The 24,883-nt window shown below is 46.0% G+C and overlaps 1 protein-coding gene across 1 annotated transcript in view; it reads right to left on the bottom strand.

Annotated features, from left to right (window-relative positions):
* The window catches only part of ARMC2 (armadillo repeat containing 2), a gene marked incomplete at its 3' end in the record, with an annotated part of 93,481 nt that overhangs the window by 35,452 nt on the left and 33,146 nt on the right, over positions 1 to 24,883 (bottom strand). The window contains exons 6-9 of the mRNA XM_080937630.1: positions 20,822 to 20,920; positions 17,253 to 17,428; positions 12,683 to 12,785; positions 10,522 to 10,745 (exon numbers count right to left, since the gene is read on the bottom strand). Coding sequence (XP_080793756.1) covers positions 10,522 to 10,745; positions 12,683 to 12,785; positions 17,253 to 17,428; positions 20,822 to 20,920 — 602 coding nt within the window. The remainder of the gene's footprint in view (positions 1 to 10,521; positions 10,746 to 12,682; positions 12,786 to 17,252; positions 17,429 to 20,821; positions 20,921 to 24,883) is intronic.

The raw sequence follows: 24,883 nt of genomic DNA, 5'->3' as shown, positions 1-24,883 counted from the left end.
AGGTGAGGTGAGCTGAGGTGAGGTGAGCTGAGGTGAGCTGAGGTGAGGTGAGGTGAGGTAAGCTGAGGTGAGCTGAGGTGAGCTGAGGTGAGGTGAGCTGAGCTGAGATAAGCTGAGCTAAGCTGAGCTAAGCTGAGGTGAGGTGAGCCGAGTTGAGGTGAGCTGAGGTGAGGTGAGGTGAGGTGAGGTGAGCTGAGGTGAGGTGAGGTGAGGTGAGCTGAGGTGAGCCGAGTTGAGGTGAGCTGAGGTGAGGTGAGGTGAGCTGAGGTGAGCTGAGGTGAGGTGAGGTGAGGTGAGCTGAGGTGAGCCGAGTTGAGGTGAGCTGAGGTGAGGTGAGCTGAGGTGAGCCGAGTTGAGGTGAGCTGAGGTGAGGTGAGCTGAGGTGAGGTGAGCTGAGGTGAGGTGAGGTGAGGTGAGGTGAGCTGAGCTGAGCTAAGCTGAGGTGAGCTGAGGTGAGGTGAGCTGAGGTGAGGTGAGCTGAGGTGAGGTGAGCTGAGGTGAGCTGAGGTGAGCTGAGCTGAGGTAAGCTGAGCTGAGGTGAGCTGAGGTGAGATGAGGTGAGGTGAGCTGAGGTGAGGTGAGCTGAGGTGAGGTGAGCTGAGGGAGCTGAGGTGAGGTGAGCTAAGATTAGATATGTGGATGTGGCTAATGTCCACTGCACAGGATGGGCCTCTCCCACCCCTACTGAAGAGTTTCACCTACAGGTGCAGAGGAGGGAGCATGGGCCTGAGAGATGAATCACTCTCCCCACTGAGGTATAGGGCAGCCCCCGATGCTCACCTCCCCCTTTATATCCTCATCAGTGGGAAGCAAAGCAGGCTTCCCCTGGTTACTTTCTGGGTGCTGGGATGTATGGATTACATAGGTGAAGGAATGGTTTATGTGTGCTGTAAGGCCCCGTGTAAGAGTAAAGTGTTGTTGTCGGCACGGTGCACCTTTAAAAACAACCAAGGACAGCCACACACACCTGGAATCTCAGGGTTTGGAGGCAAGGACAGGAAGATCAGGAGACCAAGGCTAACCTCCACTACAGACAAAGCATGAGGCCTGCCTGAGCTAGGAGACCCTCTCTCAGAATACAACCAAAACAAATAAACAATAACAAAATTAATGAGACGCCAGGCACCCCTGATTAGCTTTTCCTTTGTATTAATGAAGTTAAAGGTAACAGGTTAAGATACAACTGATCAGGTTGACACCTAGAAAATTCGAAAAAATGTTTCAAATGAGTATGGTCAAAGCTCTGGCATCACACACATCGGCAGGGAAATAAACTACTTGCACATAGTGTTGGGATTCTGTAAACCCCACCCCTCAATTACCTGGCAGTAGTCAGGTATGCTCCGCCCCAGTGACCTGACACCCTAAAAGGGGCTGCTTGACCCCTCCTCTCTCTCTTGTCTCTCTTGCTCTCTAGCAGCCTTGCTCTCCTCCCATCCCTCCTCTTCCCCTTCCCTTCCCCCCTCTCCCTCCATGTTCTCATGGCTGGCCTCCTCTCCTCTACTCTCTTCCCCTCCTCTCTCTCTCTCTCTCTCTCTCTCTCTCTCTCTCTCTCTCTCTCTCTCTCTCTCTCTCTGCCTCTACTACCCTCTTAACTCTCCCATGACCTGAATAAACTCTGTTCTGTACTATACTGTCATGAGGCTGGTCCCTCAGAGGGAAGGGATTCCCAACATGGGCCCCTCAGAGGCATCTCCCTTGCCCCCAGGCCTTGCCGAACCTCCATATGCCCCCCACTCTCTTCATCCTTCCCTAACACTGGTGCCCTGACTCGGATCGCCATCTTCTAACAACATTGGTGCCCCGTGACTTTTTCTTTCATGTAGTGCAGTGGATTCCGACCCTCCATCAGCATCTACTAAGCTGAGGCCTGGTCTTTGGGAAACTAATAGGCCATCCCACAAATTCCAGTCCGTGGCTGCAGTGAGCCACAGGTTGAGAACCACTGCTCTAAAGGATGGTTCATCCACATCCTCCCAGCCCCCAAGAGTCTGGAGAACCAAGTCTTTCCCCATGGCTGGAGTTGCTCCAAAGGGCTAACCAGTTTCCTTGGGGCTATTTCCTCTTATTCAAACCCTAATTTATCACTCCCCCCCCCCCCATCTCTTCTCGTTAGGAAAAGTTAAAAGTTTTGCAATTCCTCCAGGTCCAAACCCTTGTTTTGGTAAATGACCCCGAGGCTGGGCACGATGGCTCACCTGTAATCCCAGCACCCTGGAGGCTGAGGCAGGGTTGTGAGTTGGCATCAAGATGGGTTACACAATAAGCTAGAGCTAGCCTGGGGTAAAATCCTGTCCCCTAGCCTCCCAAAAGGCCTGAAGCAGGAGTAGAGGTCCAAACATTAGTTCGTCGTATGTCTGGAGGGGAAATGCATGCTATCCTGAGCATTTCCACATCTGTCAACTGTGGTGCTGGCAGACAAATGCATTAAGCTTATACACCCTGTGTCAAAACCTCCTAGTGACATTCAACATACGACATCCTTAGGCTAGGAGCCCAGGCCCACAGGGTCCTTTCTGCTTTCTGTCACCTGAAACTCTGATGGCTGTGTCCCATTTTTGCAGGATAAAGCTTGGTGATCTGAGTTGTTCCCAATTACTCAAAAGTGTACCTCCTGCAGCAGACCCCACAAAGACTCTCCCCTGGCTCTACTCTGGGCCATAAGCTTCAGGGTGTGTGTGTGTGTGTGTGTGCATGCTATGTTTGTCTTTTTGACACTGAGCCCCAGGTCAAGGCTGGTACAAACATGTATGATAGAAAGCCCCACTCCTTCCACACTGCCTCTGGCTGCTGTTTCCTCCACAACTCCATCTGCTACCAACCTCTATAGCCACACCCCTCTGCCATCTCTGTGGGAGGTTTTCAGTGGAGGCTTTCAATCAAACAACAACGAGGGGCTTTCAAAACCTACCCTCCCCAGATTGTCCAAGATCCCCAAGGGGGAGTATCCCCGTGCTACAGGCCCTCGCTCTCTCGGTCTATGCATCCATCTCCCCCTCTCCCCAGCCCTCTAGACCACATGCTTGTCCCCTTACGACCCATGTCTCTCTATAGCTGGCTTCCTTCACTCAGCATGTCTTCCTCAGCTACCCCTGCAACCTGTTGTTCACATGCAGGGCCAGCTCGGTCCACGGCTTTGCACGGATGGCTTAGTGACCAGACAGAGCCTCTTTTCTGTGCCAGTAGCACCCTAGCCAAGTCTCTCCCTCTGCAACATTTAATATTTTATATGCATTATATATACATATGTACACTATCATATGTGTCATTTATCAACATATGTGTCAACCACTATATATACATACACACATATATGAATGTGCACTTACATATATATGTATATATGTGTATATATGTATGTGTGTATACACACACACACACACACACACACACACACACACACAGCTTTCACACACCTCCTCTCCCATAGAGAGCTCCTCGGGCGTACCATCCCTCCACATGTACTTACTTCCTAAAGATTTATTTACTTTTATGTATTTTAATGTTTGTGCACATGTATGGATGTGCACCGTGTAAGTTCCTGGTATACACAGAGGCCAAAAGAGGGTGTCAGATTCCCTGGAACTCACTTTATAGATCAGGCTGGCCTCAAACTCACAGAGATCCACCTGCCTCTGCCTCCCCAGGGCTGCCATAGTCCATTTTTTAATGCTTTTTGGTGTTTAGTTGCTGGGTGAATGGAACCCAGAGGGAAAAGGTAATATAGGGAAGGGGGAGAAGGGAGTGTAGGGAGGAGAAAGGAGAGAATGTAGGGAGGAGGGAGAAGAGAGTGTAGGGAGGATGAAGGAGGGAGTATAGGGAGGAGAGAGAAGGGAATGTAGGGAGGAGGGAGAAGGAAATGTAGGGAGGAGGGAGAAGGGAGTGTAGGGAGGAGGAAGGAGGGAATGTATGGAGGAGGAAGGAGGGAATGTAGGGAGGAAGGAGGGAATATAGGGAGGAAGGAGAGGGAAATTTAGGGAGGAGGGAGAAGGGAACGTAGGGAGGAGGGAGAAGGGAATGTAGGGAGGAGGGAGAAGGAAAAAGAAAGAGGGAGGTAAGGTTTCCCATCTAAGAAATTTCTGCTAAGTAGAGGTTAGAGTGGAGAAATGGGGGAGGGGCTACACGGTGTTACTTACCAGTAATCCCTGTGCTTGGGAAGTAGAGGCAAGGGGATCAATCAAGAGTTCATGATCAACCTCGAAGCAGCCAGTTTGAGGTTAGCCTGGGCTACCTCTTCAAAAAAGAGGGACTGAAGAGCATGTATTTTTTATTTATTTGTTTTGTTTCTCAATTCAGGGTCTCTCTGTGTAGCCCTGGCTGTCCTGGAACTCGCTCTGCAGCTGAGGCTGGCCACGCACTCAGAGATCTGTCTGTCTTTGTGTTCCAAGTACTGGTGTCAAAAGTAACTACAGAGGATCTCTTATGGGTCCAGAGTGGGCACTGTTTTTGCAAAGGACTGTTTCAGAGTGTTTTAATTTCCTACACCCAAAGGTACATACCCACATACAAATACACATGTACACAGTGATTTAAAAAAAATAGAAACAACTGTTCTTTAAAAAATTAAAATTAAAAAAAGAGGAAAGAGAGAGAGGGGAAGGGAGAGGGAGAGGGGGAGGGAGAGGAAGAGGGAGAAGGGAGAGGGAGAGAGAGAGGAAGAGGGGGAGGGAGAGGAGGAGGAAGAGGGGGAGGGAGAGGAGAAGGGAGAGAGAGGGGAGGGGGGAGGGAGAAGGAGAGGGAGAGAGAGAAGGAGAACTCCTTACTGGTAACAAAGAGCAGGGATCAGAAGAGGCCTGGCAGTCCTGGCATATGACAGAGGCAGGCCGATCTCTGAGTTTGAGCCCAGCCTGGTCTACAGAGATTACATCAGGAGGAGGAGGGAAGGGGAAGAGGGAGAGGAGGGGAAGGAGGAGGGCTGGGAGAACCAGTTACAGCTCCGAGGGAGAAGGGCCTAATAGGGCCATGCAGCCTGGAAGCCCTCCACTCTGAGAAAGGCTACCAACCTCTGCCGCCACCACTCTGACTCCCAGTGTGTGGGCATTGAGTCCTCCCTCTCTGTGGGGTCTGGTGCTGATTCCTCAGACCTGTGGTTTTTCATGAGAAAACTGCAGACGCTTGGATGAGGAGGGTCTGGCTGGACAGCTCAGCAACCAGAAGGGCAACTTCCAAACCTAATTTTGAGCTTCACTCCAACCCTCAAGTTCATGTCACATAAGTGAACATTTTAAATCCAATAAAAACCCAGAGTTGACTAGCACATGGGGCCCCATGAGTAAAAAGCCAAAGCGGCACCATTCCTAACCTCGGCTAAACCCGTCTCCCTCCATTAATAAAAGTACATTCATTCTTTAGACTTTTGCCCAACTGAGACCACATATGTGCCCCAGTCCAAGCTTCTGTGGTAACCCAAGGGGTTTCACGTTGTCTCGCTTATAGTTAATACAGTCTGGCAGAAACATAAGACACCAGCAACACGCGTGTCACTGCACATGAAAACCTTAGAGCCAAGTTTTCCCAAGAGTCTCAAGGCAGCCCATGAATGCATGTGCATAGGAAAGTGTTGCTGACTCACAAGCCTGTTGGGGCCTGCCTCCCACTGTCCCTGTCATGTCCCCCAACACTAGCAGATGCCTGTGATTCTTGCTGGGTATCCATTTGCTACCTGGGTGCCTCTTTTCCTCAGAAAAAATGGATGTATGACTTGATCCTTCTAGTTTTTATTGTTATTCTCTAGGCTGGGTTTCTCTACATAGCCCTGGCTGTCCTGGAAGCCAGGCTGGCCTTGAACTCAGAGATCTTCCTGCGTCTGCCTCCCAAGTGCTGGGATTAAAGGTGTGCGCCACAACCGCCCATCCATCCTCCTAATGTAATAACCATGTACAGTTAAGACAGGAGAGAACTTGGGGGATTACACAGAATGCCGAGGCACCAAAATACAGAAAAGGAGTCCGTGGAGATGCATTAGTAACCACTGAGGAAAAAAATGGGCAGGGTGTGCAGTTGTGAGGCAGGGGCTTCACCAGGAGTTCCAGGTCATTCAGAGATCCTTATTCTCCTCCCTCCCCCATCTTCCTGGTTGCAGAGGAAATATCCTTAGCACATTCTTCCTGTGTTCTCTAACCCTCTTTCCTGCTTGGTGGCTTTGTCCAGCCTGTCCCCTTTTCTTTCCCTCGTGTAAAGGTAAGTTGTGAAACTCTCGGCACAGACAGGGCCTGTGATGAGTCAGTAAGCAGCTCCTGAGGACTTTGTTATAAAATTCATCTTACTACCATGGTGATGGGCCCCACCCTTCCATAGTTCAGAACCCAAGGCCTTATATGATTGTGAATGTCGTGAGTGCTGAGTCTCCCCAACACCCCAGACCTGCCGTCCTTAGAGAAGCAAGTCTGAGCTGCCACTGGGAAGTTGCTTCCCAAGAAAAGTCAGAGGAGAGAAGGAAGGCCGGACTCTGAGTACCTGCCCTCTGGTGTCAAGAAAGTATGGGGCCAGTTGCTCCTGCGGATAAAGGTTTCTTTACAGGAAGGGAAGTTCATAAGTGAAGAGCAGGGGTCTCATTTCAATGAGCACATAAATCACTACAATTTGTATGTCATTGGAAACTAGGTGTGAAGGAACGCTCCTTCCTAGCTAGTGGATGGGGGTTGTTTGAGAAAGTATTCCTGCTGTTTCTTATGTGGGGTACAGGTCTCCCTGTGTGTTTGCACATGCAGTGTTTTGGGGTAAAGTTCTGTTGCTTACATCTTATGCATTCAGCACAAAAGTTTCGAGTCTGTTTTCTTTCCCTGACTAAAACATTCTTTTCTGACATGGGTCTTTTCTATAGCTTGGGCTGTCCTTGAACTCACAAGTCTTCTACATCAGTCTCTCAGATGGTGAACTTACAGGCTTGGGCTGTCAACCCACCATTTTTGTTTTAACTAGATAGGAAGGATTGTCCATTTTGTGGGGAATCTACAAATGATAAGCTGTAAAACAAACTCCCTTCCTACCCAGATCTTTAAACACTCAAACATGGCGATAGCTTGCACAAGGCAAATGATGTGTACCAGGGGCATGCTTTTAAGTGGTCACAGTGGGCTTTACTTTCTCCATCTGCATAGGATACAGGGTGCAGACCATGGTCCCCACAGAGTCTCTACCAGATCCTAGGTTCAAGGAAAGGCGTTGGAGACAACTAAACCAGCTGAGATATGGAGGTGGTGGGCGGTGTGAAGCTCTACAGCGCCCCCTAGAGGAACATGAATGGAAGGGTTGACCCAGTAGGTCCAGGCCTAATCCCAGGAAAGGGAAATAAAACCCAGGAACGAGGTGTGTGTGTGTGTGTGTGTGTGTGTGTGTGTGTGTGTGTGTGTGTGTGTGTGTGTGTGTGTGTGTTGGCGGGGGCAGCAATACTCAGAGCTAAATAGCACAGCAAAGATCCGATTTCATTTCAAGTTGGAGGACTAGAGCTTGTTTATTCTGAGACAACAGCCTGTTACTTTCCCCTGACTGGCATTGAACTTGAAATTTTTTTGCTTCAAACTCCTGAGTGCTGGCTGACATTATGCCCCTGACAGTCACACCTACCTAGTGTCCTCATTTCTTGATCTGGCATATGTTTGCTCCTGATAGCACTAAATGTTCCTTTATATCAATGGGTTTCATTTTTACTACATAAAATGGAACCACAGCCATATAACAGATTGTAAAAACTTTCTTCAACCAGACAAGAATGTCCAATCTGTGGCATTAAAAGAGGGCCCGAGCTACACATAGAAATCCTGTCTTCAAACAAACAATCAAACAAACAAACAAAAATCCAACAAAGGTAAGTATGGTTGAGAATTTGAGGCTCTCTTAGTCACTACTCTGCTGCTGTGCAGAGATACCATGACCAAGGCAGCCCTTGATAACTCTAATAAATCAGCACTGGGGGCTCACTTACAGTTTTAGAGGTTAGTCCATGATCCTCATGGCAGGAAACAGACACGCCTGGCACTGGAGGAGTAGCTGAGGTTTTTACATCCTCATCTACAGGTAGCAGGCAGAGAGAGAGAGAGAGAGAGAGAGAGAGAGAGAGAGAGAGAGAGAGAGAAGGAGGAGGAGGAGGAGGAGAGGAGAGACAGAGACAGAGACAGACAGAGACACTGGGCCTGGTGTGGACTTTTCAAACTTCCAAGCCATCCTCAGCAACACATCTCCTCCAACAAGGCCATGTCTCCCAATCCTTCCCAAGCAGTTCCACCAACTGAGGACCGCGAAGTCAAACATATGAAGACCACTTCTATTCAAACCACCAGAGGGTGAAACGATATCAAGGAAGCTGGTAGAGGTAATGTGAGAGAATTTTACTGTGCGCTGTCCCGATTTTGAAACCTATGAGATTATTAAAACATACTAAACATACTGTGAACAATAGATGCTGACTGGATGGACACAAGAAACCAAAAGGGGAGAGGTAACGTAAAACAAATTGACTATTAAAAATACAGATGGTCAGGGCTAGAGAGATGCCTTAGTGGTTAAGAGCACTGGCTTCTCCATTCGAGGACCCTGGTTCAGTTCCCAGCCTCACAGGGCATCTTGCAACTGTCTCTAACTCTACTTCCAGGGAAGCTGCCATCCTTACAGAGACATACATGCAGACAAAACACAAGTGCATATGAAATATAAATAAATAAATGTGGATTAGAGCCAGGCATACCTTAATGCAAGCCTTTAACCCTAGCCCTCTAGAGGCAGACATCTCTGAGTTTCAGGCCAGCCCAGTATATACATAGTACTTTCAAGAAAGTACACACTCAAACATGCATGTATGTATGTGTGTGTGTGTGTATCAGAGACCACATATATGTGTATGCATATACATATTTACACATTATATATACATATACATCATACACATATACATATATATATGTGCACATATATACACACACACATATATATATATAAATAAAACAAAGACTATATAATGTTGAAGGTATGTCCATATAGTTCAGGATAAAAATATCTTGCTATTTTTTGTTTTGTTTTGAAATAGGTTCAAGCTGGACTTGAATTTATGATCTCCTGCTTCAGCCTCCCAAGTGTGTCAGGAGTACAGGTGTGTGCCACCACAACCCTAGCTCAGATAACTTTTATACTTTTCTTTACATTTTCTACATTTTAACAGAAATGATCATCACAACGAAATCAGGAATAACTACTTTCAAAAAAACCACACAAATGATCCAAAATTCAGTCAATATAAAGAGAATGCTTTATAAGCCCCCCACTCCAGAGCGCCAAAACATGGTCTTGCCTTGTCTTTGACCAAAAGAGATTTTTCTTATGATCTTTTCAAAATGGAGGACCAAAATCTAAAATTAATAATCAACATACATATTTTAAGAATCTTGAAGTCGGGGTGTAAGTCTAATTTTTAACATGCTCTCCTGATAGCTCAGAGCACTCCAAAGGTTCAACCCATCCTCACTAATTGTCAAGCACATCTCAAATCCCATGAGTTATTATAACAAAGATGCTGTTATTTGATATATAAATGCTATTAGGGGTAAAAAAAAAAATCTCATCTAAAAAGGAATATAAGAGCTAGAGAGGTTTTGGTGGAAATAATTTAACTGGGAAATTTAACCTGTCACAAGGGCAGTAATAAAACTCTAGGCAGAGGAAAATTTTTCTTCCTGCTCTGACCAGATGAATTATACCTGGTTGCTTTATTACCTGCCTCCCAGTGGTCCTGCATGGTATCCACAGGGTCTGTTAAAATCCCCGCCCAATGTCATTAACCCCAGCATCATTGCAGATGGGAGATGTGACCTTAGGTCTCGATTATAAACAGTCTCACCGTCTGGCTTGAAAATTCTCAGCATCACACACAACTGTTGTTCAGAGCTCTGTAGACTTCATTCTTCCGTGCCTATATCTTTGCTACTTTTTTTCCCTTTGCTGAGGATGGAAACAATGTCCTCTACCATGGTCCTACCTCCCCAGCCTTCTCCTTATTGTCTATTTTAAAACTGAGCCCTGATTAGTTTCGAATCTCCTGCCTCAGCTTCCTGGGTTGGATTGACAGGCCTGTGCCATGAGTCTCAGCTCAGGCCTGCCTCCCTCCCATCTCCCTCCCTCCCATTTCTCTCCCATCTCCCTCCCTCCCTCCCTCCTGTCTCTTTTTCACTCCTCTTCCCTTTCTTTCTCCTTGGTTTCAAGAAGCCCAACTGGCCTCAAGCTCATTGTGTAGCAGAGGTGACCTTGAACTCTTAACCTCCTGCTCCTCTAAAGTTCTGGGATTCCAGGTGCATACCTGCCAAGCCCAGCTTTTGGCCCCACTTTCTTTAAAGAACTACCTGAGCACTATGGAAGATTCTGCTGAAAGCTATGGAATAGCCTCAGCCGGCAAACACTGGCTGGACAGAGACCACTCCCTTATCTCCAAGACCTTGGACTGACTCCGAATGTGGAGGCTTCTCATCCGCTGCTTCTCTAAATGGTGTCAGAAAACTAATTTACCCCTCTGACCTTCTCAAGCACAGCACGTACCTGTACTAGCAAGTGGCCAGAATTAGGCAGGCATGCCCCACGCTTCTCCGTGTCCTCAATCATTTCCTTTATTAACTGCGCCAATATTTCTACTGCTCCTTTGTTGACCATCTCGGTAAGAAAGGCTGGGTTTCCGGAAATGAATTTTAGAGCCCCCATGCAGTAAAGGAACGCTTCAGTGTTACTCTGCAGGTCTTCAGCTCTCAGTACCTCCAGTAATGACTCTGCCAGAAAAGACCGGTTTCTATAAATGCCAAAGTACAACAGCAAACTCAACGTTGACACACAATTGTAAGATATGTCCATTCAAAGATACATGCAAATGCTCCTGAAGTTACTCAAGTTGGGAAGTCTCAGCTACAACAAATCTCCAGAATAGTGATGCAACCAAAAAGAGGGACTGTTCCTGTGCAAGTGAGGACAGCCTCTTCTTGGTTCTCAGGAACAATCACCAACCTTTAATATTTAGTTACAAAAATTTTGAGTTATTGTCCAATACTAATGCTAAAGTTTCCTCTTCACCAAATCTTCAAGGTTGCATTTGTTGCTTTCCTAGTGGGTCATGGATCACATGGGAACTTTAAAAACAATCTCTGTTACTTTTGAATATAGCATCCACCCCTTCCCAAGCCAGTTTAAGAACATCTCCCTCCCTAAGCATGGTGGGAACATCTCTACTCTCAGCCTTAAGGAGTACAAGGTGGAAGGACCACAGAGAAATCTGAGCCAGACCCTGTCTGTAAACACCAACAAACACACCAGAAAAACAACACCAACAAATACCACAACCAGCAAACACTAACAAACACCAACAAGCAACAGCAAGCAAACAACAAACAACAACAACAAACAATACCACCAACCAACAAACAACACTACCAAACAACAACAAACAAACAACAAACAACAACATACACCAACAAACAACAAACAGCAACAATATCACCAACCAACAAACAACACTAACAAACAAGAAACAACAAACAACACCAACAAACAAACAACACCAACAAACAACACCAACAAACACCAACAAACAAACAACACCAACAAACAACACTAACAAACATCAACAAACAAACAACACCAGCAAACATTAACAATCAACAAACAACACTACCAAACAACAACAACCAACAAACAACAATATACACCAACAAACAACAAACAACAATATCACCAACCAACAAACAACACTAACAGACAACACCAACAAACAACACCAACAAACAAACAACACCAACAAACACCAACAAACAACATCAACAAACAAACACCAATAATCAGCGTGCTGGCAGGCATCACATCCTAAGTTCAACCCCCAGGACTACTGGAAATAAGCAACCAAATCAATAAATAAGCAAATAAACCCAATAAGAAAACCCCATTGACTGAGCCACACGCCAGCGAGCTAACAGGTTTTTGGAGCCTTCCAGATGATTTGAGCAAGGTTAAATAAAGACACCACACTCAAGTATAAGAATGTCAACGGGGCTCTTAGATTCTGTTTTTTTTTTTTTTTAAATCTGTAATTCTCAGTTAAGCCATACGATGTTAGACATTCTTTCAAACCCGGTTTTGTCTATGTTTGCTGAGATCATTGTCCCCCGTCACCAAAAATGACCACAATGCTTTCCAGTGTGGTCTCTTCTGCAAGAACAGCATGCAACTCCTAGGAGCTTCCCACCAGGTAATTCTGTCTACTTCTGAATTATGTAGGGACATGTTAGGAACTGGGCTTTGTTAGCTAGGCAGCTCTATTAAACCATGTCCGTGTCTGCATTCTGTAATAGCCACAACTGTTTCTTCATTTTTGGGAGGCTTATTCCTGTTAGGTCAAGAGCATAGAATTTTTTAATTATGTCCAAAATTTACAGGTGTTTTATTCTAACAGCAACTCCAGGCCTAGGAAATTAATTTTTATACAGTGATGTCATTAGGTCATACCACATCACTACAGGCATCAAAAGACCAAAACCAAAACCCACGGGTCACAAAGTAGTTTGCTATAGAGCAAATGTGGGAAACAGGGAAGGTTGAGAATAAACCGCCATCACAACCCCCTAGGAACTGAACCACCTCACTCCCCCTTTCCTCTGAGGACTGGGCATCTCTGTTGGGGTTCAGGGGCGGAGCCCCAGCTGCACTGATGGAGACTCACCCAGGATGTCGTCCTTCTGCATGAAGGTGTCATTCCTCTCACTCCTGCTGACTTTAAATACCAGCTTGCAGACACTGAGAAGGTTCTTTCCACTCACTTTAAGCTGCAGAGAAAGAACACACTTGACTTGCATTTCTAGGAAGAAGGAAATAAAGGCCGGACACCTCTGAAACCTCCACACTCAGGGCCCCAGGAAGAGGGTCTTAAACATAAGAAATGTTCTTAGGAAACAACCTAGAAGGGTTTGGGCCACATTTTGTGTCAGCTACCACATTTAATTCAGTTAGTTATACTGAGAAACAACGTTAGCGGTCTTTCAGGTACGAACACTTTAACAACTGGCATCTGTCTCCCACTAGGAAACGTTTTGCACTGATGTGTCAAATTATTAGGTACTTTAAAAAGAGTATGCTATTAAATAGCAATTGATTTAGAATATACCTGTAAACCATGAAAGACACCAAAGTTCAGATTAAACTCACCTAGAAATGAACCGACTGGGGAGGGAAAGCAAAGAAAACATGCCCCATTCACCGTTTGTACAGAAAGAACTTAAAGCCAGTATATTAGACTGTGCCTCGCTTATTTTGGGGGGCTGTTTCCGGAATACCTTGAGATAGCCATTGTTCAAAGCTGGAATCCCTTTCTAAACCACACAACAGTGTCTAAGTCGGTTAAACACAGACAGTAAAGAGAACAATGTCTTTATATAAACAGTGGCTGAATGGGTCCTTAGCAACTGCACACTCACCTAAAGAGTAAAACATGGTCAGTAATGGGGAATATCTAATAAACTTCTGAATAGCAAAACTCTTCAAATGAAGTAAGCACCCCAGAAAAGAAAAAGACCTGGTTTTGTTTGTTTGTTTGTTTTACTGAGAGAGGGCCTTACTGTGTAGATCATCAGGGCCTCGAGTTTGCAAAGATTTACCTGACTGCTAGGATTGTCATTGTTATTGTTGTTTTTAATTGGTGTGTGTATGTGTGGGAGGGAGGAGGGTGAAAGAGGGAGGGGGAGGGGGAGAGGGGGGAGGGAAAGAGGGAGGGAGAGGGGGAGGGGGAGAGGGAGGGGGAGGAGGAGGGGGAGAGGGAGGGGGAGGGAGAGAGGGAGGGGGAGGGGGAGAGAGGGGTGGGGAGAGTCGGTTCCCTCTTTCTATAATGTGGTCAAACTCAGGCTATTAGGCTTAAAAAGGGAAACATCTATAATTTCTGGCTCAGACTGTGCACCCTCTGCAACGGTGTGAAAACCAGTCTGTAGGAATGGGCTCCTCTGGACAAATAAAACTTCTGCATGAAAACGATGGCACGGGGGTCATTATTTTCCTATATAAAAGGTTATTTTCTAATATACTTTTTTGGGTTTTCAGTTAAAGTTTTTTAGAACGATAGTCGAATATATCCGAGTTATCTGTTAGAGCCACAATAAATACCACTGAGCACTTAACTGCTCACGAGCTGAGCTGGACCGGAAGGAGAAAGGCAGGTAGTCTGGCTGGAGAAGCAGGAGGGAGCACGGTGGAGCACCTGTGCCTACTGCGCCTGCTCTGGGCCTGTGCACAGCAATTGGAGAAGCGCGGCTTAGACCCACCCACAGAGCTGTCAGTCTCCCACCTCCTGCTCTGGGAATGCCAAGTCCGGAGCCCAACCGTGCTCCTGTCAGAGCCTGAATTTTAACAACTTGCCGAGGCACTCGGACAGAGTAGGGATTCTTTCCACTCTCAGGAAGAAAAGGAAACGGGAAGTTAAAATGAGACAGTGATTGTGGCACTACGGCTTTAAATCCCAGCAAAGGAGCTGACAGGGAAAACCCTTTCCACATCTGGGCGAGGGCGGGGTGTGCTGGCGGACTCCACCGGGCAGCTTGAGACCGAAATCTCCGACCCGCCCATCTTCCTAGTCTGGTGAGTATTCTGTGCTCTGCACCTGACGAAACACCCCAATAAATGATCCCAATGCACCTCACCCCTCCCCCACCTTCCACTTGTAGTGAAAAGCAGGGGGGAAAGCAACAACAACACAAGTGTCCGAGTTTTATCAAAAGAGCAGTGCCCAGCACTGGGGAGGACAGAGGTGCTGGCTGGCTGGCTCCGTCTCCTCCCCAGGGTCTAATGGTGGATCCTGAGACCTCAGTTGCCTTGTTTACAGGTTCCCCGGGGCTAGGATGAATTTCTGGCAAGGCGTGTTTTCCTGCTAGGGTAGTTTTGCTTCTTGCATTAAAAATGGTGCCTTTGGCTGGGGCATAGCAGCGCGCACGTTTATTCCCACCGCTCAGGAGGCAGAGGCCAGCCTGGTCTACAGAGTGAGTGCTAGACAGCCAGGGACACACAGAGAAGCCCTTTCTCAAAACACCACCACCACCACCACCATCACCACTACTACAACAACAACACAAAAAAGCCATATGCACACAAAGCAAAACAAAACAAGATGCTTTGGTTTTGTTTGCGTGTTTTCCACACTGAAGAAGTTTGAAATCACTCCGGTACTCCCATTGTATTTGACCACAAAGGCACACAGGACATTTGTCTGTCATTCGCCCTCCCAGAAAACAGCTGCACTCCTACAAAGCATCTTTGAACTCTCTGGACGCTCTTAATACAGACTGAGACATTTTCACAAGGTTTTTTTTTAAAGCAAGGATTAAAAATTAAAATGGCTATCTGGTAGATCTCTACTGAGCCAAAGAATTTAAGAAATCCCAATAACTTGCGTGCTTACTGCATGCTTTTAAATAAATACTGTTAAGTGGTTGAAGTATGATATCAAACTGGCTGGCAGAAAAGACAGAAGCAGGAAGAGGGGCCTCCGTATATTCTGCCCCTACTCCTTTTTTTTTTAACTGATTAGTTTATTTTAGAACACTGGTGTTGTGCACATATGTCTGTGTGAGGGTGTCAGCTCCTCTGGGGCTGGCATGGCAATTGTGACCTCTCCTGTGTGGCCGAGAATCCAGCCAAGGTTCTTTAGAAGAACATCCAGAGCTTGTAATTGTTGGAGCATCTCTCCAGAGCATCTCTCACGGTTCTTATGAGCTGGCCACCCTAGAATTCACATAGAATCACACCCTAAGGCCTCATTTGAATGGGGTTCCCCCTGAGCTGTTACAGGAGATCCAAGTGGCCAGTTGGAAGTTGGGATGCCATTGCTTGGAAGGTTCCCTTCTGACCTGGCAACTCCATAGCGAGCAAGAAGGTACCAGCCTGGCACTGTTGGGTGGTTCAGTGGTTAGGGACTCTGGCAGCTTTTTGCAGAGGACCCAGGTTCAGTGCCAACACCCAAATGATGGCCCACAAGAACCTGGATCTCCAGTTCTGGGGAATCTGGTGCTGTCTTTTGGCCCCCATGGGCGCAAGACAATACATGGTGTGTATACACACATGCCAGTGAGCCACTCACATGTGTAAAATAATTCTTCTTTTCTAAAAAACGAAAGCATCAAGCCACCAAACTCTACACTGAAATTTAACCCCACCTAGATTCTTTGGGACAGGGCAAATCACCAAGTGGATTTTTACCTACTTAACATACAATTCAGAAGGCCTAATTCACACACACACACACACACACACACACACACACCAATTTGCTCAAAACCATCAATAACCGAGGTAATATTTTCACTGAGAAGCTTAAATAGATCTGTGGTTCATTCTTTCTCATCTCTGTTTTGATTTACCAGGTGGAAAGGTAAGTCAGTAGCTGGGTGCTGGCAGCCCGGGGCCTCCCTGGGGCAGGCCCACCATCAGAGCCCTAGGATGAGATGACCCCTGGTGAGGCATATTGCACTGAGCCACACACCCCGGCTTCTAAAGAGAGCACAGTTGGTTATAGCAGCTAAGTAAAAGTGTACACCCAAGACTACACAGAAAAAATGTGGCTAGAATATTCTGCAAGACTTTGTTATCAAAATAAGGTGAGGGGACACGTCCACTCCACTATCAGAACACGGGCTGCCCTTCCAGTTGGTCAGCCAGCCCCCTGCCTTCCTTGCACAAATGGTGTGGGTGGACGAGGCTCTCACTCTTACGGAAGCAGGGAACAGTGCTTCGGCCGTCCCTTGTCACCCTTAGAGCGTCCTCCAAAGCCTCTGGCTTATAGGTTGGTTCTATTCTAGGCTGAGCTGCCACAGGCCTTCATTTGCTATCGGCCTTTCTTTCTAATACTTTTAAGAAGCTTTTCTATGGCCACCAAGGTCCTGTGACTGTGAGCGTCTGGTTTCCTCTTTCACACTGGTTCACTAAGCACCTGGCCATTGTGTTTATTTCTTAAGCCTGTAAGAAAGAGAGAGTCGGGCTCCCAGGAGAAGCCACAGGGCAAAGATGGCAGCCGCCATCCCAAACCATGCACAGTTCAGACTCCAGCCTGCTGGGGTTTCCCTGAGTGCTCAGCCTTATTCCTTGGGAAATACTTTCTAGTCCGGCACGGGATGTGAGCTTATCACCTTAATTTTTTCCAAGAGTCTAAACAAACACATCACATTTTTTCATCTTTTTGCACTACGTACAAATTATTTGACAAAGCACAGATGCAGGACAATCCGCTAGAGAGAAAGAAAGACAGACAAACTTACTGCTAGGATAAGTTTCGCAAGCTTAAGGCTAAGTGGGTCTGAGCCAGCATCCACTAGCTTATACAGAGTCTTCAGCAGAACCGTTCTTCTCTTGAACTTCCTTCCAAGCATACCCCCCTCCTGCAGCACGTGGTAGAGCTGGGTACAGGCCACACACATCTCTTCAATATCTTCTGCTGTTGGCAAAGAGAACATCAGCCACTCACCCATAAGGTTGAGTTTTCAGACATGTCAGATGCAAGCAGTGTAAAGAAAGGCTTCCCAGCTACCCCTGGACACCTCCAAAGACCCAGCTGCCACATTTCCTGTATCCCTTCCATCCACTTGACTGTTTGCATCTCTCTGATTCATCTCCAGGGCTAACGTGTTTACTAATCAGCCATTTCATTTATCCAGGACGCAGCCTTTCGGAGCCTTCCCTTGACATCCTCCCCGAGTGCCCTCTGCCTCCACCTGGGTTCCATCCTGTCTCCCCAGAGCAAGCCGATTGCATTTTTGCCTCCATTTCTTCAGGAAAAAAAGAGTTGCTTCATTTCAAAAGGAACTAATATTACTGTGCAGTGCTATTTACTTTTCAGGTGTGGATGGGTGCGTTGTTAGATGTAGGGATGGATGTTTTTTGTGAGTAGGGGTCCTGACCCACACATCTGAATACTATGTCATTTGCAACATAGCTTCAAGCAAGCTCAGCCTCTACTCTATTCATTAAAAAAAAAAAAAAAAAACCAAAACCATAGTATCTTTCTTTTTTCTTTTGGGGGGGAGTTGGGGAGGAGTCGCAGGGTTCCTCTGTGTAGCACTGGCTGTCCTAGAACTCACTCAGAAGACCAGGCTAGCCTTGAATACATAGAGACCTCTGCCTCTCAAGTGCTAGGATTGTGCTCTGCCTCTCAAGTGACCCAGCTTCTTGGCTACGCTCCTTTCAAAATGACTGTCAACCAGGGGAAAAGACATAGTCAAGCCACCATTACCAAAGAGGAGACTTCTAAAAAGACGTTGCTTAGGAAAGGGAAGCCTAGGAGATTCTGTCTACAGCTGTGATCCAGAGGAAAGTGATTTTGAGGGTGGCTTAACAGTTGGTATGCAGGAAAGAAAACTTGCTCTCGGAAGGGGGATAAAGGAATTCAGGGTATAGTGTGTTCTCTTTGGAAGGGTCGCCTCTGACGGACCCCATCACAAAATGGGAAAGTTGGAAGCCAGTCTGTAAATGCCATAATGGGAGCTTAGCTGTGGACATGCAGGAAGTGTGCGGCAGCAGAAAGGAAGTGACCCGGCCATTTTTAGCTCTCTTGAACAATAACATCTAAGGGGAAAAAAAAGTTGAAACCTCAACAACTAAATGCACTCCAAAGCCTCTTGGGTATGCACTTGAGTAAAAGAACAGCTGGGAAATAACCTAGACCCCCAACCCAAGGGGCGCTGGAGCTCTCTGTGTGGATTCAGGCATTGCCCTAGTCTTCTCTGACTGGCTTCCACACTCAGGCTTTGGGCCATTCTCAGCTGAGGGCTCTCTGTACTCAAGCTTACAAAGGAACAGGAAGGAAGGTTCAAGGATCAAAGTCTCAACCATGGCTCCAGTGAGCCCTCTGGATCAGTCAATTGGCGATAACCTTTATAAATGCCACGGGGAATCCTGCAGTCTGAAAGCTGAGGCAGAAAGATGGTGAGTTCAAGGTCAGCCTGGGCTACGTCTGGAGACTCAAGAAGCCAAAGCAAAACACAACAGAAAGGAACACAGCCACAAAAGACTGTGTAAGAGCTGAAACTAGTTCAGAGTTTCAGGAGAGGGCGGGAGGGACATAGTCACCCAGTAACTCTTCCCAAGTCACTTCTTAACTTCACGGGGAGACCCAGCAGCTAGAGTCTGCCTGGCAGACACCACCTGACCCAAGTGACCAAGATTCACACTTCCAGGAAGGGATAAGTCAGCAAATGGGCCTCCAGCCATGAGGCCCAAGGGAGAGGCAGGGTAGGCATGCAGGTATTCCTGCCTCAGAGGCCGGGTTTGGATCTCCGTGGGAGACCCCGAGAACACCTGATGTGTGGATGCTCTGTATAGTAAATGGCCTGTTTTCCTCAGTTCTAACAGAATCGTGAAAGGGTTGTGGCCCAGGGGCTTTCTTTTTCTAGAAAGGAAATCATAGGGACAAGAAGCCAAATGCAGGCAAGGTTAGTGTGGTGTTGTGTGGTAATTCTCAGATAAGGAAGTGAACATCCTTGCTTCAAAAACTAACGAACAGAAAATCAAGTTGGGCCGAAGCAGTTAAGAACATAGATTTGGAACTGTTTGTTTCTTTGGTTGGTTGGTTGGTTGGTTTGGTTTTTTTTTTTTTTTTTTTTTTGCTCCATTTTGAGACAAAGTTTCATTGTGTAGTAGAGGCTGGCCCTGAAAATGTTAGCAATGTGTTCTCAAAAAGTTCTAGAAAGAAAAGAAAAGCAATGTGCGAGGGGGCAGAGAAAGAGGAACCAGAGAGAATAACAAGGCAGTGTGGTACAATGTGGGGATCTGGAAAACAAGGGGACAGGATCTGAAAAACTATTATTTTAACTAATCTGTTAACTGCTTAACAGGTCAAAAGAACTAGAAAAGAATTATCTAAGTATTTTAACTAATCTGTTAACTACTGGTATTGAGGGGACTAGACTTCATGCTACTTGGAGTTTTTAAATTTGTCTAGGAACAAAGGTGCAATATTTCTGCATTTTCACTTGCTGGTTGTTTTTGACGCTCTTACGATGGAACCTAGACTGGCCTTGAACTCGCAGCTTCCTGGGTGAAGAGGTTTATAGGCCTGGTGATGGCTCATTGTTTAATGCTCCGTCTATATCTCATACCCCAAACTCAGGAAGCAGGCGTTCTGCATCGGCTCCCTCGTTACCAGCTGCAAGGAGGCCTGTGTCCCCTGCATCAAGGGGCGCATCATCCACTGTCTGCCATGCTGCTCACGTGTCTAAGAGTAGCCACTCGATTGGTCCTACTGAGGGCCCACTATGTGCATGAGGGCCCACTGTGAACTTGGTACTAAACACGGGTCTTGCTCTGTGGCTCTGACCAAGCAAGGGTCCAGAGGAATTCTGAAAAAAACAAACAAAACAAAAGACCCTCCCAGGAATGCCTCATAGTGCCTTTGTAGTGCTAGACAGGAACATGCCAGGACAGCTCTTGAGGTGTCTGAGTGGATTCCATGGCAGGGACACTCAACCTCAGGAATTCCAACAAGACTACGGCCACAGCTTTTGCTGACCAGACCACGTGACTCACTCAGTTCCTGTTTTCCTAAAGAGGCTGAACCAGCAGTTCCTCCAGAAGAGGGATGCACCAGTGTGCGCTCTCAGGGAGCTTTAGAAGTTGGCTTTCCTGGTACCTTCCAAGTGTAGCTTTACTTATTAATAATTTGCTTTGCATAATATCTACTACACACATCTACAGGGAGAGGACAGCCGCAACATGTTTGTTTTACCACATGTCTCCAGAGAAAATGGTCAAAGCACAACTGAAGACCCAGGACAGCGGGGAGCTTTGCAACCAAATGCCAAGCTTTGGTTTAAAACAAGAACGGTTGCTTTACCCTTTTCTAATTCGTGCAAAATCGGAACAATCCTTGTTTTCCAGAAGACTTCCTCTACTTCTGTTTCTGTCTCCGGTTCCTGTAAGCTGGCTCGTGAGGCTGCAAGAAATCCAGAGAAGGAAAAGGCATTGTGAGAAGGGACTGGGGACAGGACACAGGCAAAAGCCTTCCCTGTGCATTGCTAAAATAAAGGAGCCACAGAATCTAATCTTGCCTTGCCCCAGTCCCAACTGTGAACGAGGGACATGGGTTGCTTCAACACCACCCAAAGAAAACTAGAAGGAGCTCTGGGCTCACAGGCAGGGCTAGAGCACTTCACAGAGCAGAGAGAGAACTTTGAAAGGGCTGCTGGCCATGGGAAAGCAATCTGCTTTAAGTTATTTCTTTACTTAAAAGCTTTTCCCTCTGTAACATACCACAGACAGCTAAACACACGCACACAATGTATATATACACATATATACATGTAGTATACATACATATATATGTATATACATATATACACACATACCTATATACACAGATGCATACATAAAGATTAAAAGCTAAAAATCCTTAGCCTTTTAGGACAGACACTATATGGGACAAGTAGCACCAACGCTTTCCTGTGGGGTTGAGGGAAATGCCTCGGTTTCCCCAGCCCAACTCTAATATTGATATGTAGGGTGACCTTTTGTCTGTCTAGGTTAGGAGCTAGATGTCAGGGCCGCGTACCTAGTGATGTTAAGGATCTTGTGAACCTCTTTTCCCTGACGGTACAGACAGGTACGGGCTGATGTGTGTTGCCATGGCACCGCCAAGAGCAGACGCAACAAAAACTCTAGGTGGTGATGCCCCATTAACGGTACCCAAGAGACAGAACAGAGGCCCTTTCTTCCTTTGTTCCCCTTCCTGCCACGAGAGTAAAGTCTCCCTCTGTCCTAGAACCTACCATGAAGCTCAAGCTAGCAGTGATTCTCCTGCCTCAGCCTCCCAGGACTGCAGGCTCCTGTTTGAAGGTGGAGAGAGCGGAATCCAGGCAGAAGCTAGGGCTATTAAATTACCCACAGCCCTTAGAGAAAATTCAGTGAGCTCTTGACTGTGCAAACTGAAGAGAAGTCTGCATGACACATGGTGCATGTGTTTAAAAATCCCTTTGAGTTCAGCAGTGTCTAAAACTAATCTTCAAGCCACCAAATACAAAACCTTTCCCCACACAGGGCTGAGAACTCCTAAGAGAATCAGGGAAGGTGAACTGTCACTCGCTCCCAACGCTCAGGACTTGCTGCTGCATTTGGGAATGTCTACTCGATGTCAAAAGCCTAGGCTTGCCTTAAATCAAACCTTCTTTGTGCCCACCGGGGCCTGACAGGCTGAGCCTGAGGAAGCTTAGGAAAAAAAAATCTTTTTTTTTAGTCCATAATCATAATTATTTTTTTATTTCTTCTCTGAACACACAGGTTGTTTAATAAATTAACAGAATCAGCAATTCTTTAGCTCAAAGTTTGGAAATACATGTTCTTATCCTTAAAAAATGCAGAGTTATTTGGCAAATTTTTCACATTTTTTTATTTTATAAAATATTATTGTAGCTCACAAAATTCGCTACATAATAATATATGATGAATACACAATTGTCTTTTCCTTTTTCTTTCTAAGAAGGACTGAGGCTTCCACATTTTAGCCTTCCTTCTTTTTGAACTTCGTATGGTCTGAGAGCTGTTTCTTGAGTATTCAGAGCTTTCTGGAGCTAGTATCCAATTATCAGTGAGTGCATACTGTGCATGTTCTTTTGTAACTGGGTTACCTCACTCAGGAAGATATTTTCTAGTTCCACCCATTTGCCTAGGAATTTTGTAAAGTAATTGTTTTTAATAGCTGAGTAGTACTCCATTGTGTAAATGTACCACAATTTCTGTATCCATTCATCTACTGAATGATATCTGGGTTCTTTCCAGCTTCGGGTTATTATAAATAAGGCTGTTATGAGCATGGTGGAGCATGTGTCTTTATTGTATGTTGGAGCATCTTTGGGGGCAAACAGAATTCTTGACAACTAAACTGTGGTTAAGTGGTAATCACAATGTAGTCAAAACAGCAAGACCAGCTAATCTGTGCAACCCATCAGCAAGACTTCATCAGAAAACAAAATGGAATTGTCGCTAGCACAGAACTAGTCCACTTGAGAGCAGTCTCGGTGTTCCTTTTCTCGCCGTTTGGAGCAAGACGTGGTGCAGTATTCAGAAATGCCTGGACTTCGGGATAGAAGCAGCGACCACAACATGGGCTTTTTTCAAGCAGCGCCCTACAGCACAATCAATGAACGCTCACACGGCCAACACTACAGCTCTGGTCAGATCTGCCAGCGCCACTATCTGTGTTAAAGACGCATTTCAACTCTTGGGATGTTGAGGTTCTTGAAATGGCAGAGAAAAGACTGCAGACCACTACGTCTGCCTTTTGGATTTTTGAGTGTGCTTGAATCGGATAAAACATGCATATGATTCAGAAAGTAAATACAAATAGTCAAGCAGTATAAAAACACGGCTGCTTATGTTCCTAGGAAACTGAGCTACTCAACAGCCAAAGGATAGAAACAAAATCAGTATTTAAGAAGGCAAACAAAAAGCCAGCAGTACACACACACACACACACACACACACACACACACACACACACGAAGCACTTAAATTTTCTAGAAAGCAGGCTTAGGAGATGCTTGGTGGGTAAGGTACCTGCTACTGCAAACTTCGGGGCCTAGGCTTGGATCCCTAGCACATATAAAAGAAGCTGGGCATGGTGCTGTAATCCTAGAACAGGGGGCAGAAACGATCCTGGGAGCTCACCATCAGTTCAGTGGAGCCAAAATGGTGAGCTCCACATCCAGTGAGAGGCTGTTTCAAAAAATTAGGTAGAGTGATAGAAAAAGATGCCGGCATTGAGCTGTGGCACCTATGGGAGTGGGAACCTGCTCGGAACACACCAAAACCCCAAATTACTAGAAATCCGGGCTTTAAATCTATGTGGTCTTCAAGAAGCAACAAACCAAAACCCCTGTGCTCTTCAAGGTAGGGCACGGTGATCAACTAGTTTCCCAGGAAGAGTGAAATCAGTCAACTTACTCCTCTCAGGAAGAGACGATTATCAAGATGAGTGGGAAATCACCAAGGTTTAGTTACCTTCAGACCCTTCTGAAACTTCTCAGACTCATTTTGAGACCTTAGCTAAACACTGTGGTCTAAGGATTTCTTCTTGGTCTTCTCCCAGGAATCCCCACTCATGTGGTTGTGTCTTGATAAGGCCTTGTTTCCATGTGGTCCTCATGACCCCACCACCCCCCTTCCAGACCCTATTCCCAGTTAATTCCAAAAACTGAAGCATGTCTACAAACACACTTTACCCCAGGTTTGGGGAACAACTTCAAATCTTAAAAAGCATTTTTTTTTTTTTTTTTTTTTTGGTCTAGGTTCACTGCTTGCTAAATGAAAAAATTATGATTCAACAGGAAAGTTGGGTAACTCATGCAAGAAATACTGCCTGTTTTTGAAGATTCTGCTGTCTCCGTGGTTATAGCCGTTAACCACAGCTTTGAGCTTTGGACCCAACAGCTTGATACACTGTTTGCATTGGCTGATGTTTTTAGCATCCCATTGGCTGATGTTTTTAGCATGCAAATGTAAACCCCGTGGCAACAATGTTGTCTGCGGAGTAGGAAGGGCTTAGATTCTTCTGAGTTCCTAAAAGAAGTCGCTGATGATCACTAAGTGTCTCTTTACCGGTGAGAAGCTAGATTGAAGGTGACATCTTTCACCCCGTGTTAGACTGATATCAATGATCATCATTTTTACATCTGTTGAGACAAGCTCTAAGTGTGTAGCTCAGGCTGGCCTGCAACTCATAATTCAGTCTCTGTTTCCAAAATGTTCAGATTATAGATGCATATTCACCGAGCCTGACACAAACTTTTGTGTGAAACAAAACCAATAAATAAATACATAAATAATAAATAGGAAGAATGTAACAGACACTTGTCTTGCCCTAACTAGTTTGGTCCAACACTAACATTGTGCCGCATTAGTATCT

The sequence above is a fragment of the Micromys minutus genome, assembly GCF_963924665.1.
Source record: "Micromys minutus genome assembly, chromosome: 25".
NCBI classification, from domain to species: domain Eukaryota; kingdom Metazoa; phylum Chordata; class Mammalia; order Rodentia; family Muridae; genus Micromys; species Micromys minutus.
Note: the sequence above shows the minus strand (reverse complement) of the source record. Positions and strands in the feature narration are given on the sequence as shown.